General features: G+C 37.5%; 1 protein-coding gene across 1 annotated transcript in view; it reads left to right on the top strand.

Annotated features, from left to right (window-relative positions):
* The window catches only part of LOC148940676 (transmembrane protein 45B-like), a 38,055-nt gene extending 24,124 nt beyond the window's left edge, over positions 1-13,931 (top strand). The window contains exon 2 of the mRNA XM_089104828.1: positions 13,294-13,931. Within this exon, the coding sequence (XP_088960954.1) occupies positions 13,294-13,689 (396 nt within the window). The 3' untranslated portion in view covers positions 13,690-13,931. The remainder of the gene's footprint in view (positions 1-13,293) is intronic.
* The last annotated feature ends 2,106 nt before the right edge of the window (positions 13,932-16,037 follow it).

Here is a 16,037-nt window from a genome sequence, read left to right as displayed (position 1 = left end):
GTATGTTTTTGTGTGCATGTAAGTTTTTGAGTGTGGGTGTTAGTTTTTGCGTGCGGGTGTACGTTTTTGTGTGTGTGTGTGTGTAAGTTTTTTTGTTTCTTAGCTTTTGTGTTGGTAATTGTTTACGTGTGTGTGTGTAATTTTTCGTGTGTGTGTGTGTGTTCAAGTCTTTGTGTGCATTTAATTTTTAGTGTTCTTGTGAATGTTTTTGTGTGTGTGTGTGTGTGTGTTTTTGTTTTTTTTATTTTTTTATTTTTTTTGTGCGTATGTTTGTTTTTGTGCGTGTGTGTATTTTTTGTGTGTGTGTGTGTAAGTTTTTGTGGGATTGTAAGTTTTTTTGTTCATTTCAGATTATTAGGTTGGGTGTAAGTTTTTGTGTGTGTGTGTGTGTATTTTGTTGTGTGTGTAAGCTTTGTGTGTGTGTGTCAGTTTTTGTGTGTGTGTGTAAGTTTTTGTGTGTGTGTGTGTGTGTGTAAGTTTTTGTGTGTGTGTGTGTAATTTTTTGTGTGTGTGTGTGTGTGTGTGTGTAAGTTTTTGTGTGTGTGTAAGTTTTTGTGTGTGTGTGTAAGTTTTTGTGTGTGTAAGTTTTTGTGTGTGTGTAAGTTTTGTGTGCATGTAGTGTGTGTGTGTAAGTTTTTGTGTGTGTGTGTAAGTTTTTGTGTGTCAGTGTGTAAGTTTTTGTGTGTGTGTGTAAGTTTGTGTGTGTGTGTGTGTGTGTGTGTTAGTTTTTGTGTCTGTTTGTTTTTGAGTGTGTGTGTTAGTTTGTGTGTGTGTGTGTGTGTGTAAGTTTTGTGTGTGTGTGTAAGTTTTGTGTGTGTGTGTGTAAGTTTTTGTGTGTGTGTGTGTAAGTTTTTGTGTGTGTGTGTGTGTTGTGTATGTGTGTGTGTTGTTTTTGTGTGTGTGTGTGTGTAGTTTGTGTTTGTGTGTGTAAGTTTTGTGTGTGTGTGTGTGTGTGTGTGTGTGTGTGTGTGTGTGTGTGTGTGTGTGTGTAAGTTTTTGTGTGCATTTAAGTTTTTGTGTGCATGTAAGTTTTCGTTTGCATGTGTAAGTTTTTGTGTGTGTGTGTGTGTGTGTAAGTTTTTGTGTGTGTGTGTAAGTTTTGGCGTGTGTGTGTAAGTTTTCGTGTGTGTGTGTGTGTGTGTTTGTGTGAGTTTTGTGTGTGTGTTTTTGTGTGTGTGTGTTATTGTTTTTGCGTGGATGCGGGTGTTGTCTTTTAATTTAGGTTCTGCTTTTTTGAGATCGCGGGTTTTTTCTTGTTTTTTTGTGTGTGTGTGTGTGTATTATTTTGTGTGTGTACTTTACGTCGTGTGTGTGTATTTTATCGTGTGTGTGTGTGTAAGTTTTCATTTGTGTGTTTTTATTTTTTTTTTTGTGTTTTTGTAAGTTTTCGTGTGTGTGTGTAAGTTTTCGTTTGTGTGTGTGTAAGTTTTTGTGTGTGTGTGTATTTTTTTGTGAGTGTGTTTAAGTTTTTGTGTGCATGTAAGTTTTTATGTGATTTTTAGTTTTCGTGTTCTTGTTTTATTTTTTTTTTTGTGTGTGTGTTTGTGTGTGTGCGCGTTTGTGTTGGCGTGTGTTTGTATGTTTGTGTGTGTGTGTAAGTTTGTGTGTGTGTTTGTAAGTTGTTGTGTGTGTGTAAGTTTTTGTGTGCATGTAAGTTTTTGTGTGCATGTAAATTTTTGCGTTTGTGTGTTAGTTTTTTGTGTGTGTGTGTGTGTGTGTATGTGTGTGTGTTTCTAAGATTTTGTATGTGTCAGTTTTGACGTGTGTGTGTGTAAGTTTTCGTGTGTGTGTGTGTGTGCGTGTAAGTTTTTGTGTGCATGTAAGTTTTCATGTGCTTGTGTAAGTTTTTTTTTTTGTGTGTGTGTGTGTGTAAGTTTTTGTGTGTTATTAAGTTTTTGTGTGTGTGTAAGTTTTTGTGTTTGTACGTTTTTTTTGTGTGTGTGTGTGTAATTTTGTGACGTGATGTAAGTTTTTGTGTGCTTGTAAGTTTTTGCGTGGGTGTTTCAGTGTTTTTTTTTGTGTGCGATTTTTTGTGTGTCTCTTCTTTTGTTTTTTTGTGTGAGTTTTTGTGTGTGTGTTGTAAGTTTGTGTGTGTGTGCGTGGCTGTTTTTGTTTTTTGTGTGTGTGTGTGTGTATGTTTGTTCGTGTGTGTGTGTGTGTGTAAGTTTTTGTGATTTTTTTTTCTGTCGTGTGTGTGTGATTGTTCGTGTGTGTGTGTGTAATTTTTGTGTGTGTGTGTGTGTTTGTATGTTTTTGTGAGTGTATGTCTATGTTTTTGTTGTGTTTCATGTGTAAGTTTTTGTGTCTGTGTGTGTTTGTGTTTGTTTGTTTGTGTGTTTGTGTGTGTATGTGTGTGTGTGTGTGTGTTTGTGTGTATGTGTGTGTGTGTGTGTGTAAGTTTTGTGTGTGTGTGTTTGAGTTTTGGCGTGTGTGTGTAAGTTTTAGTATGTGTGTGTGTGTAATTTTTGTGGGTTTTTGTGTTTTTGTTTTTGTTTGTGTTTTTGTGTGTGTTTTTTTTTGTATGTGTGTTTGTGTGTGTGTGTGTAAGTTTTTGTGTGCATGTAAGTTTTTGTGTGCATGTAAGTTTTCGTGTGCATGTGTAAGTTTTTGTGTGTGTGTGTGTCTGTGTTAGTTTTTGTGTGTGTGTTATTTTTTGGTGGTGTGTGTATTTTTTCTTGTGTGTGTGTTTGTTTTTTTGTGTGTGTGTGTGTGTGTGTGTGTGTGTGTGTGTGTGTGTGTGTGTGTGTGTGTGTGTGTGTGTGTGTGTAATTTTGTTTGTGTGTAAGTTTTTGTGTGCATTTAAGTTTTAGTGTGCATGTGTAAGTTTTTGTGTGTGTATGTGTGTGTAAATATTTGTGTGTGTAATTTTTTGCGTGAGTGTGTAAGTTATCGTTTGTGTGTGTGAGTTTTCATGTGTGTGTGTGTAAGTTTTTTTGTGTGTGTGTGTTATTTTTAGTGTGTGTGTGTAATTTTTCGTGTGTGTGTGTGTAAGTTTTTGTGTGTGTGTGTAAGATTTTGTGAGTGTGTGAAAGTTTTTTTGTGCATGTAAGTTTTATGTGCATGTAAGTTTTCGTGTGCATGTGTAAGTTTTGTGTGTGTGTGTGAGTGTGTTTGTGTGTGTGAGTAAGTTTTCGTGTGTGTGTGTAAGTTTTTGTGTGCATGTAAGTTTTTGTGTGCATGTAAGTTTTTGCGTGTGGGTGTAAGTTTTTGTGTGTGTGTAAGTTTTTGTGTACATGTAAGCTTTTGTGTGTGTAAGTTTTGACGTGTGTGTGTGTGTGTAAGTTTTCGTGTGTGGTGTGTGTGTAAGTTTTTGTGTGCATGTAAGTTTTCGTGTGAATGTGTAAGTTTTTGTGTGTGTGTGTGTGTGTAAGTTTTTGTGTGTGTGTGTGTAAGTTTTTGTGTGCGTGTGTGTCAGTTTTTTCGTGCTTGTTTGTTTTTGTGTGATTGTATGTTTTTGCTTGTGGGTGTTTGTTTTTTTGTGTGTGTGTTTGTTTTTGTGTGTCTTTGGTTTTGTGTGTGGGTTTTAGTTTTTTGTGTGTGTGTGTAAGTTTGTGTGTGTTTGTGTGTGTAAGTTTTTGTGTGTGTTAGTTTTTTTTGTGTGTGTGTGTGTGTAAGTGTTTTTATGTGTGTGTGTGTGTGTGTGTAATTTTTTTTGTTTGTAAGTTTTGGAGTGTTTGTGTAATTTTTCGTGTGTGTGCGTTTAAGTTTTGTGTGTGTGTGTGTTTGTTATTTTTTGTTCGTGTGTGTGTGTGTTTTTTGTTGTTTTCTTGTTTTATATTTTGTGTGTTTGTGTGTGTGTGTAATTTTGTGTGTGTGTGTGTGTAATTTTTGGAGTGTGTGTGTGTGTAATTTTTAGTGTGAATGTGTAAGTTTTTGTGTGTGTAAGTTTTGGCGTGTGTGTGTAAGTTTTCGTGTGTGTGTGTGTAAGTTTGTGTGTGTGTGTGTGTGTGTGTGTAAGTTTTTGTGCGTGTGTGTGTGAGTTTTTTTGTGTTCATGTGTTAGTTTTTGTTTGTGTGTGTGTGTGTGTTATTTTTTGTGTGTGTGTAAGTTTTGGAGTGTGTGTGTGAGTTTTAGTGTTTTTGTGTGTGTTAGTTTTGTGTGTGTGTGTGTTTGTGTGTAAGTTTTTGTGTGGATGTAAGTTTTTGTGTGCATGTAAGTTTTAGTTTGTATGTGTAAGTTTTTGTGTGTGTGTGTTTGTGTTTCAGATTTTTTGTGTGTTAGTTTTTGCGTGTGTCTGTAATTTTTAGTTTGTGTGTGTTTAAGTTTTTTGCGTTTGTGTGTGTGTGTGTAAGTTTTTGTGCGTGTGTGTGTGGTTTTTTTTTGTGTTCATGTGTAAGTTTTTTTGTGTGTGTGTGTGTGTGTAAGTTTTTGTGCGTGTGTGTAAGTTTTTGTGTGTGTGTAAGTTTTTGTGCGCATGTAAGTTTTTTTGTGCATGTAAGTTTTTGAGTGTGGGTCTTAGTTTTTGTGTGTGTGTGTGTAAGTTTTTGTGTGTCTAAGCTTTTTTGTGTGGATGTAATTTTTTTGTGTGTGTGTGTGTAAGTTTGTGTGTGTGTGTGTGTGTGTGTAAGTTTTTGTATGTGTAAGTTTTTTTTGTGTGTGTGTGTATAAGTTTGTGTGTGTGTGTTTGTGTGTGTATGTTTCTGTGTGTTTTATTTTTTGCGTGTGTGTTTATTTTTTATTGTGTTTGTGTTTTATTTTTTTGTTTGTGTGTGTGTGTTAGTTTTTGTGCGTGTGTGTGTGAGTTTTTTTTGTGTTGTTTTGTATGTTTTTGTGTGTGTGTGTGTGTGTAAGTGTGTGTATGTGTGTGTGTGTGTGTGTGTAAGTTTTTGCGTGTGTAAGTTTTGGCGTGTGTGTGTAAGTTTTCGTGTGTGTGCGTGTAAGTTTTGTGTGTGTGTGTGTTTGTAAGTTTTTGTTCGTGTGTGTGTGAGTTTTTTGTTGTGTTCATGTTTAAGCTTTTGTGTGTTTGTGTGTGTGTGTGAGTTTGTGTGTGTGTGTGTGTAAGTTTTTGAGTGTGTGTGTGTGTAAGTTTTCTTGTGCATGTGTCAGTTTGTGTGTGTGTAAGTTTTGGTGTGTGTGTGTATGTTTTCGTGTGTGTGTGTGTTAGTTTTGTGTGTGTGTGTGTGTGTGTGTAAGTTTTTGTGCGTGTGTGTGTGAGTTTTTTTTGTGTTCATGTTTAAGTTTTTGTGTGTGTGTGTGTGTGTGTAAGTTTTTGTGTGTGTGTAAGTTTTGGCGTGTGTGTGTGATTTTTAGTGTTTTTGTGTTTTTAATTTTTGTGTGTGTGTGTGTGTGTGTGTATTTTTTTGTGTGAATGTAAGTTTTTTTGTGAATGTTAGTTTTAGTGTGCATGTTTCAGTTTTTGTGTGTGTGTTTTTTTGTGTAAGTTTTTGTTTGTGTTAGTTTTTGAGTGTGTGTGTTAGTTTTAGTGTGTGTGTGTGTCAGTTTTGTTTGTGTGTGTGTGTGTGTGTGTAAGTTTTTGTGCGTGTGTGTGTGGTTTTTTTTTGTGTTCATGTGTAAGTTTTTTGTGTGTGTGTGTGTGTGTGTAAGTTTTTGTGCGTGTGTGTAAGTTTTTGTGTGTGTGTAAGTTTTTGTGTGCATGTAAGTTTTTTTGTGCATGTAAGTTTTTGCGTGTGGGTCTAAGTTTTTGTGTGTGTGTGTGTAAGTTTTTGTGTGTCTTAGGTTTTGTGTGTTGATGTAAGTTTTTTGTGTGTGTGTGTGTAAGTTTGTGTGTGTGTGTGTGTGTGTGTGTAAGTTTTTTTATGTGCAAGTTTTTTTTTTGTGTGTGTGTATCATTTTGTGTGTGTGTGTGTGTGTGTGTATGTGTCTGTGTGTTTAATTTTTTTAGTTTGTGTTTTTGTGTTTGTGTGTGTGTGTGTAAGTTTTGTGTGTGTGTGTGTGTGTAATTTTTGTTGCGTGTGTGTGTGAGTTTTTTTTTGTGTTCATTTTGATGTTTTTGTGTGTGTGTGTGTGTGTAAGTTGTTGTATGTGTGTGTGTGTGTGTGTGTAAGTTTTTGTGTGTGTAAGTTTTGGCGTGTTTGTTTAGATTTTCTTTTGTGTGCGTGTTATTTTTGTGTGTGTGTGTGTTTGTAATTTTTTGTTCGTTTGTTTGTTTTTTTTTTGGTATGTTATTGTGTTAGCTTTTTGTGTGTGTGTGTGTGTGTGTAAGTTTTTGTGTGTGTAAGTTTTTGTGTGTGTGTCTATGTTTTCGTGTGTGTAATTTTTGGCGTGTGTGTGTAAGTTTTCGTGTGTGTGTGTGTAAGTTTTGTGTGTGTGTGTGTGTGTGTGAGTTTTTGTGCGTGTGTGTGTGTGTTTTTTGTGTTCTTTTGTAAGTTTTTTTGTGTGTTTGTGTGTGTGTGTATGTTTTTGTGTGTGTGTTTGTGTTGGCGTGTGTGTGTGAGTTTTCGTGTGTGTTTGTGTTTAAGTTTTTTGTGTGTTTGTGTTTGTTTTTTAGTTTTTGTGTGCATGTATGTTTTTGTGTGAATGTAAGTTTTCTTGTGCATGTTTAAGTTTTTTTGTGTGTGTTTGTGTGTGTAAGTTTGTGTGTGTGTAAGTTTTGGCGTGTGTGTGTAAGTTTTCGTGTGTGTGTGTGTGTAAGTTTTTGTGTGTGTGTGTGTGTGTGTGTATGTTTTTGTGAGTGTGTGTGTGGTTTTTTTTTTTTTTCATGTTTCAGTTTTTTTGTGTGTGTGTGTGTGTGTGTAAGTTTTTGTGCGTGTGTGTTATTTTTTTTGTGTGTGTAATTTTTTGTGAGCATTTAAGTTTTTTTGTGCATGTAAGTTTTTGAGTGTGGGTCTAAGTTTTTGTGTGTGTGTGCGTAAGTTTTTGTGTGTCTAAGCTTTTGTGTGTGGATGTAAGTTTTTTTTTGTGTGTGTGTAAGTTTGTGTGTGTGTGTTTGTGTGTGTAAGTTTTTGTTTGTTTAATTTTTTTGTGTTTGTTTGTATATATGTTTGTGTGTGTGTGTGTGTGTGTGTGTAAGTTTTTGTGTGTGTAAGTTTTGGAGTGTGTGTGTTAGTTTTCGTGTGTGTGTGTGTAAGTTGTGTGTGTGTGTGTGTGTTAGTTTTTGTGCGTGTTTGTGTGTGTTTTTTTTGTGTTCATGTGTTATTTTTTGTGTGTGTGTGTGTGTAAGTTTTTGTGTGTGTGTAATTTTTTGCGTGTGTGTGTAAGTTTTCGTGTGTTTGTGTGTGTAAGATTTGTGTGTGTGTGTGTGCGTGTAAGTTTTTGCGTGCATGTAAGTTTTTTTGTGTTTGTAAGTTTTCGTGTGCATGTGTAAGTTTTTTTGTGTGTGTGTGTGTAAGTTTTTGTGTGTGTGTATGTTTTTGTGTGTTTGTGTGTGTAAGTTTTTGTGTGTGTGTATGTTTTTGTGTGAATGTATGGGGACCGGGGGAGGGCCTTTGGGGCCCTGGGAGGGCGTTTGGGGGATAACATTTCAAAATTTTTACTTTTTAGTTTACTTTTTGCGGCGCATTCCTGCAGCGCATTCCTGCGGCGCATCCCTGCGGCGCATCCCTGCGGCGCATCTCTGCGGCGCATCCCTGCGGCGCATCCCTGCGGCGCATTCCCGCAGCGCATCCCTGCGGCGCATCTCTGCGGCGCATCCCTGCGGCGCATCCCCCTGCGGCGCATCCCCTGCGGCGCATCCCCATGCGACGCATTCCTGGCCCGCGGTGCTTCTCGGTCCCGGGGGACCTTTTAGGACCGGGGGGTGGGCCTCTGGGGTCCGGGGTGCTCTTTGGTGGTCCGGGGGCCCTTTGAGGACCAGAGGAGGGCCTTTGAGGGTCTGAGGAGGGCGTTTGGGGGGGCTGGGGCTCTTTGGGAGCTTGGGGGAACCTTTGAGTACCGGGGGCTTCTTTCGGGGTTGGGGTGGAGATCGGAACCCTTTGGGGTTGGGGTATAGGACCTCACAACACTGTTGAAATGAAACTTGTGTATTATAACGACCACAGAGTTTCACCCTCAAATTCTTTTCTAGAACCTTTCCTAAAATCGTCTTTCAAAATGTCTCTAACTGTTTCGCCGAAATAATTCCATAAAATGGATAAAACAGTTTCGCCCAAATAATCCCTAAACGTAATTTCAGCGTGTTCCTTTTGTTTTTGGCATCTCTGCGCTAACGCATTTCAAATTAATAAGAAACCTGATTCCCGCGCTAAAACAATTCATCGCTAAGATGTTTCTTGGAGAGTTGTTTCCATGGCATTGTTTATTAATATCCTTTGGAGTTCGACCAAAAGAGTTGTTTCCGAGGCAAAGACATTAATGACTTGGATCTATTCCTGGAGAATCGTTTCTAGGCGAAAATTTTTAAAGTCTGACAGATGATGTCATTGGTTGATTGATCTGTCAAGAAAGGGGAATTAATTTGTTGTTTCTAAGGGGAATTATTGATTCACGATAGGTGAATTGAGGTCGACAGCACAGGTTTTCCAAATTCCTGGACGGCATAACAGTCGCTGAGAGCGTGCACTTACAACAACAACAACATCGACCTTGACATTCGCTGAGAGCGTGCACTTACAACAACAACAATATCGACCCTGGAAATTTAGGTCATTGACCCCATTAACCACGTGTTCTCCCTACTGACACTATGCCCATATATGGTGCCCCGTTCGGAGTCAATAGGGCCCTTCTAAGAGGTCATTGACCCCATTAACATCGTGTTCTCCCTAATGACTCTATGCCCATATGTGGTGCCCCGTTCGGAGTCACTATGGCCCGTATAAGAGGTCATTGACCCCATTAACAACGTGTTCTCCCTAATGACTCTTTGCCCATATTTGGTGCCCTGTTCGGAGTCAATAAGGCCCTTCTAAGAGGTCATTGACCCCATTAACAACGTGTTCTCCCTAATGACTCTATGCCCATATTTGGTGCCCCGTTCGGAGTCAATAAGGCCCTTCTAAGAGGTCATTGACCCCATTAACAACGTGGTCTCCCTAATGACTCTATGCCCATATTTGGTGCCCCGTTCGGAGTCAATAAGGCCCTTCTACTCTGATCTTAGATTTAATATGGCTTCTACTTTTCTTCGAAAAACTCCTTTTTCGGAAAATTTTTAATTAGTTTCTGTTCGTTTTTGGTTGCTAAAGATTCAAGTTTTTCTACGTTCCCCATTTCAAAATCGATTTTCTTTTCCTTGGACTTGAACTATTTAAAAAAAATGCTATATTAAGATTTTTACTCGATTTATTTAGGGAAAACGGGGTGGGGGGGGGACTATTGTCCTTTGATCAACTTTGACTCTTAAAAAGTAACTAGAATTTTCAATTTCCAAAACCACCCCTTCCACAAAAACCTTATATGTTAGCAATGGGCAACTTGTATATGTCACGGCCCTTGCCCCGGGGCAGTGGGGGATTTATCAACCCCTGAATTATAGTTATTTGACATTTGGGCTATTTTGGCCAAACTATTTATTTCAAAATTTTGATCGGATGCATTTGGGGAAAAAACCCTCTGATTACTTTCGACTCTTAGAAGCGGCACTAGAAATTTGGATTTCCAATCGGATTAGCCCCCTCCGAAGAAGCATTTGGGGGAAAGAAGGCGTGAGGGTCTGGTTGCCCTCCTATCATTCTAGGCTCTTAAAAAGGGAACTACAACTATCGATTCAAAATGGAATGAGACTTTTCCGAAGTCCATAAGACCCCCCTTCCTTCCTACACTTGCACTGGGGGATGCAGGGATTTTATTAACCCCGGAGGTTAGCTATTTGACCTTTAGACGATTTTGGACAAAATGGCAATCTCAAAATTTTGATCGGGGGCATATGGGGTAAAACGGGCGTAGGGGGATTGCTGCCCTCCGATTACTTTTGACTCTTATCCAAGGCACTAGAACTTCCAATTTCCTGTCGATTTCGGATTTCAAATCGGTACAGTTATTGTCTTACGGGTGTTGTGAGCTCGGAATATAGTTACTAGATTTTGCCTATTTTTAAGAAAATTAATTTTTCAAAATTTTAATCAGTGTTGAGGGGAGGGTACATTTAAAAGGGCAAGATGGGGGCGGGGGTTTGTAGTCTTCTAATCATGTTTCAACATCCCCATTAACCTACTATTAGTCTTAGGTTTCAACTAATACCCTTAGCTGTTCTTGAGATATTGCAAATATACTTTTTTATCTTTTGATTTGAACTATTATTGGACTTTATTTATAATGGTATATTTGCAAATTATACCATTAATAATTATAAATTATAAATTATTAATAATTATTTATTATTTATAATACTTTTCTTTGGCTGTTTACTTTTCTTTGTTAATAAAATGAATATTTCTACCGTTTTCACGTCTTATGCTCAATAATTAAAATGCCCGATTCTTATGTATTAATTCCAGTTTGTTTTATTAGTGTATTTCGATGTATTTCAACAAATCCCTTGAAGGTTTTCACTTTCTTCTCGTCCAATAACTTATGTTTCAAGGTCTTTTCGAGGGGGGGGGGGGTCCGAAGATGTTTAATTACTGGGTAATAAGTCTTTAACGGATTTAAAAGTTTTAAAATGTTGGAATTAAAATGCAAGTTAAAGTTTATGAAGTATTAAGGATCTAGGCTATTAAAACAAAACTCCTATGAAAAATATAAATACTTGCGAGTGTGAGTGTGAGTGTGAGTGAGTGAATGAGTGTGAGTGCAAGTGTGAGGGACTTTGAGTTAGTGAGTGCGCGAGTGAATGAGTGTGAGTGAGTGTAATTGAGTGAGTGAGTGTGAGCCACACTGTGGTGGGAAAATCTATGCAACGTCTTCTTTCATTATAACCTTATATGCCCCCGGGGAATAACTTATAATTTTTACCACCGGGCTCTGGGGGGTTGTGTCAATATCGGAGAAATTGTTATATGATCTTTGGACTATTTTGAACAAAACTCCTATCTCAAATATTGTGAGACGCATTTGGTGAAAACAGGCCGTGGGGGGGGGCTTGTTGCCCTTTAATCACTTTTGGCTCTTAAAAAGGACACTAGAATTTCCGATTTCTAATCGAATGAGCTTCCTCCAAAGTTTATACAACCATCCCGTCCCTGAAAACCTTTTATGTCTCCGGGGCATAACTTGTAACACTCACACCTGGGCTTTGAAGGTTTTGTTAACCCCAGAGTTTTTTACCTGATCTTAGGGTTATTTTGAAGGGCACTAGAACTTCTGATTTCCAATCGAATGAGCCACCTCCAAAGTTTATACAACAAGCTGTTCCATATGAAGTGCTTTTGAGAAAAAATAATAAATAAATGAATAATAAAACATTGAAGTCTTATGGCCTTTACTATAAGTGACGCTATAGCGTTACCTCTGATAAAAGTTAGGTTTTCGGTCTTTTCTGTCAAGCGCTCTTGTTTCACATTCTGAAAAAAAAGCATAAATTTTGCGGTGTTGATGACGGTAGTGAGAATCAAGTGAAGAACAATTCACCTGCCATAATAGTTGAATTAAAAACTGGGAATTGCGAGAGACCACATAGTGAAAAAGATTTTACTGCTCACGCTGATTTTATATGAATACCTTGTACCAAAACTGAAGCTACACATCAAAACTACATTACAATGATGACAAATTCAACAAAACTAAATTATTCTTAGAAAGTGGTCGCCCCTTTGATCTTACCAAGGTTTGATCTTACCAGTTAACAAGGTTGATAGTCTTGGAATTATCTTTCTTTTTCAAAAATTGAAAATCTTCTTAATGGAGTTAGAAACGGTATATGGTGGACTATTTCCAGAAGGAGCTTGTTACCTAAGTAAACTAATCTTTGTATAAATTGTAATGATAACTTTTCATGCCTACAAGTCTCTACATACAAATAATGTGTGCAAACAAAGTTACGATATGTCACTTTCATCGCATCGACCTTTAAAGGCATTTTATTTTGAAATTTCTTAGTAAGAAACATAATTGTAAAAAGATGACATAGTTGGTACGACAAAGGTTTTTGAAACGACTTACGGGCTTTTACCCTGCTAAATTCGACACATCTTAGAATCTTGAACAAAATTTTACAAGATCTTAATGTAAAAATAATAACATTTTCTGTATTTTCCAGCTGTGAGATCATTTTGAAAGAACTATTATATAGTTTTTTGGGGGGATTTTCCTGTTTTATTCATTGCAAGAGGGGGTTGAATGAAACTGATACCCGCAGAAGTTTGAATAAAACTTCGTTCCATTCCCAATTTAAAAATTTAGTGTATTTTTTGTGGCGACAAATATGTAGCAATATATACTGATCCTTTTAAGTATTCAAATAATAGTTATGTTCTAAAAGGCTGTTGAAGAAAGCTAACTATTAAAGCTGTACTGGGTAGAGTACCTCACTTACGACCCATCATTGCTGAATTACATACCACTAGACACTGAAACATTTAAATATAGCTTTTTTCTATATATAATATATGTATATATATAAATATAATTTTGAAATATATATATAAATATTTTCAAAATATAATAAATGCAGGATAGTCCTCAAGGTAATAGGATAGTAAAAACAATAATTTCAATGCTCTTTGGTTTGGGTATTTGTTCTTGAAGAATTGAGGGGAAAAAAAAATCTTAACATGAAGAGCAAGTGATAGAGGATGGCTGATGTCCTTCCGCGTTTGCAGAATAGTTTTTCTTTGCTCTAAGTTTCATTATCTCTATTCACTTTTAATTGAACAAAATTGTTTTTATGCTTAATTTTCATCAAAAAATTGCTGTAGCTATAACAATAATTCCAGATCCTAAGGAATATTAAGGGTCTTAAATATAGTTGGTTAACTTTGGGCGGTCAACTAGACTATGGTTCAATACTTAGAAAAAAATCATTTTAGGTATCCATATACATATGCGTATATATTTATTACAATCAGACTCATAGTATGGCTGCAATATAAGTCTTTACTTATCATTTTATTGCAGCATGACAGTGAATTTCTAGATAATAAATAATCGTAGAGCTAATGGTCATATTAACTGTAAGCGTACTGTTATCAGAGGAAATAATCAGAAGCCAGAGATTACATTTTTTTTCACATGGATACCAAATAAACAAATATGTATTTACTGACAGTAAATGCATGGTCAAAACAACTATAAAAAACGTCGGTATTGTAGCACTGATGGTCACATAAACTGAATTATAATCAGAGGAAATAGCCAGAAGGCAAAGATGACACAAATCTTTTGGCCCATTAATTTTTGCTTACACTAGGGGGCTGTGTGTGCATGCTTTTGTTCTATACGGTTTTACAATGACTGTACATTTATTTGTTTGTTTAATTTAAGTTCTCTGCCCTGTATGTAATAAATGTTTGATTTCAGGTTCATTATTTTCTGAATTATGCAGTGATGGCATGTGCAATATCAACTCTTGTTGAGATGCGATATCAAAAAAGTATAATACCATCAATTTGTCGAGTATTATTCACAATGGTTCAGGGGTTTTGGTTTTATACCGTGGGCTTCATTCTCTACCCTCCAAACGGATGGGCACCATGGAACCAGGAAGATCATGACCAAATGATGAACATAACGACGCTCTACTGTTGGCACTATATATTGGCCATTATTTGTATTGTTATTATCGGAAGTATCTCATCACTCTTTGCCCAAAAATGTGGACTTAAGGAAGATAATTTGTTACTGGTAGAATATGGTAGAGTCTACAATGAAGAAAGTTCATCTGACGATGAGGGTAGGAGTTCATTGAGAAAATAGTACTATCTTGCTTCAATTACAGAACTTATCAATGAATTCGGTTTGCCTTCCGGAAAAAATTTTCAGCTAAAAAGCTGTACCTGCCGCTCTAAAATCAATTGAGAAAATCTAAGAGACGGTATTCTATAGAGTTATAGCCAATTCTCTCATGCAAACTTGAATAAATACATTGTTTGTCTATGCTGCGGATACAGTGATATTGTATAATTTATGCATCTAAATAAATGTAAAAATATCTTGAATTGTTCTACTTGTTTATTCTCTACAAATTAGACAGTAGTTTCTTTCAGTCAGGACTATCTCATGTTGCCCGTGCGACGAACTATCCCCATTTGCATGTTAACAAAATGGGAGAAATGTTAAGGAGATGTAAGGTCATATGAAGGAATTTTTTTCTATGATGGAAGAGAGCTTAGAAAATATTACAAAAAGTGAGAATTTTCAGGCTATAGCCTACTCTGTGATGGTTTTTAACGTGTGAAAAAGGGTGTGGGCAAATGGACAATGGCTTAAGTCTTAGATTTTCACTTCAGGGGTCTTTGTCTTAAATGATAAAGAAAATACAGCTAGCTAGTTTTTTTTCTGCATTTAGTGTGTCTGTCGTACAATAAAAACATTATTATTCTGCCAGATATTCTCAAGTTAATCTCCGCGTGCTCTGTGTAGACTGTATTTTGACTTGTGATAACTCTTGAAGAAGCATTAACTAATCGTATTTTATTGAAAGACTTTAGCGTTTTCCTATAGCGTTGGAAATTCATTATATCAATCATTCATTTCTTTTCGAAATTCATTATTTTTTAATGAAGTTACCAGTGGCTGAATTGTCAGTAATGTTAGTCGATTTTAGTATCGAATCTTCCTATGTTAAATCAACAAGTGTCTCATTCTTTAATACTAATACTACTACTAACAACTCACCGCAGCACCAATCCGCCTGAGGCCAACACAGCTACGCACGCACCTCCTCCACCCCAATCTATTCAAAGCCTCCCTTTTTACACCCGCCCACGAAGTTCCCATTTCCTTTAAATATTTCTTTATAACGTCCTCCCACCCCAGACAGGGACGACCTGCTTTCCGTTTAGCCCTAGACAGTTGGCCAAAAAGAACAATATTTGGCAATCTGTCATCCTTCATCTGCACAACGTGCCCTAGCCACCTCAATGTTTCTTTCATTACAGCCCTAGTGAACGGTATTGAACCGAATTTTTTGTAGAGCCAATTATTTGAAATACAATCAGTCAGTCAGGTACCCAGAACAATCCGTGAGCAATTTCCCAGGAAAATATCTATCAAATCCTCATCTACATTACGGAGCGCCCAAGCTTTAGAGCCATATTTGACCACTGTCATCACTGCTCCCACCATCTTTACTAATAATACTACCAAGGTAAGTGAAGCTTCCCACCTGATCAATCTTTTCATTACCCAACTTCACCTTTTCATCTTTACTTATTCCTAGCCTTAGTGACTTAGTCTTCTTAACATTAATTTTCAAACCTATTCTAGTACCCGGAACTCTCAAAACCTCCGAGAGTTCATTCATTTTGGTTAAACTTTCACCTAGGATGCTTAAATCATCAGTATAATCTAAGTCCAGGAGACTTTTTCCTCCTTATTTGATTCCGTGGTCTCCCATTGCCTTTCCTGTGCTCCTTAAAACAACGTCCATCAAAATAATCCATATAAGGGGGGATAGAACACAACCCTGCTTAACTCCTGATTTAATACAGAACCAGCTGCTAACCTCATTTCCTACCTTAACCTTGAGTTGACTTATGTCTCCTGCCGGGCGCTGCTTGGCGTAGAGAGTGACGTCTGCCTCCTCCATCCCCTTCGGTCCATGGCAAGCGTTTGCACATCGCTCAACCCGATACTTGCCATCGTCAGGAACTCGGACAGGCTGTCAGACCATCGTTTCTTCGGTTGGCCGCGAGGTCGCTCCCAACCGGCTTTGACAGGGTCGAAGTCATGGATAGTTTCCACAGGTATGTGTGGAGGTATTCGAAGTAGGTGGCCGAACCATCGTAGTGTTCGCTCGGCTGCTTGGGTCGAAAACCGAGACTGCTTGGTGAGCTGCAGCAGCTTCTCGTTGCTGACGAAGTCGAACCATCGTAGACCTTGGATCCTCCTCAGGCTCTTCGACTGAAAGACATCAATTGCCTTGAGGGTTTCGGCTGAAGCTTGCCACGTCTCAGCTCCATAGAGCATCACAGAGCCGACGAGGGCGTTGAAAATCCGCAGCTTCGTTTTGCGACTGATGTTTGGTTTTCGCCAAAGGTGACGGTTCAGTCTGCCCATGGCAGAAGACGCTTTGAATATTCTCGCTTATAGTTCAGAAAGAA

This window comes from Artemia sp. Qi Xiang Cuo, chromosome 19 (assembly GCF_049724085.1).
Source record: "Artemia sp. Qi Xiang Cuo chromosome 19, ASM4972408v1, whole genome shotgun sequence".
NCBI classification, from domain to species: domain Eukaryota; kingdom Metazoa; phylum Arthropoda; class Branchiopoda; order Anostraca; family Artemiidae; genus Artemia; species Artemia sp. Qi Xiang Cuo.
This window is presented reverse-complemented; position numbering and strand designations above follow the sequence as displayed.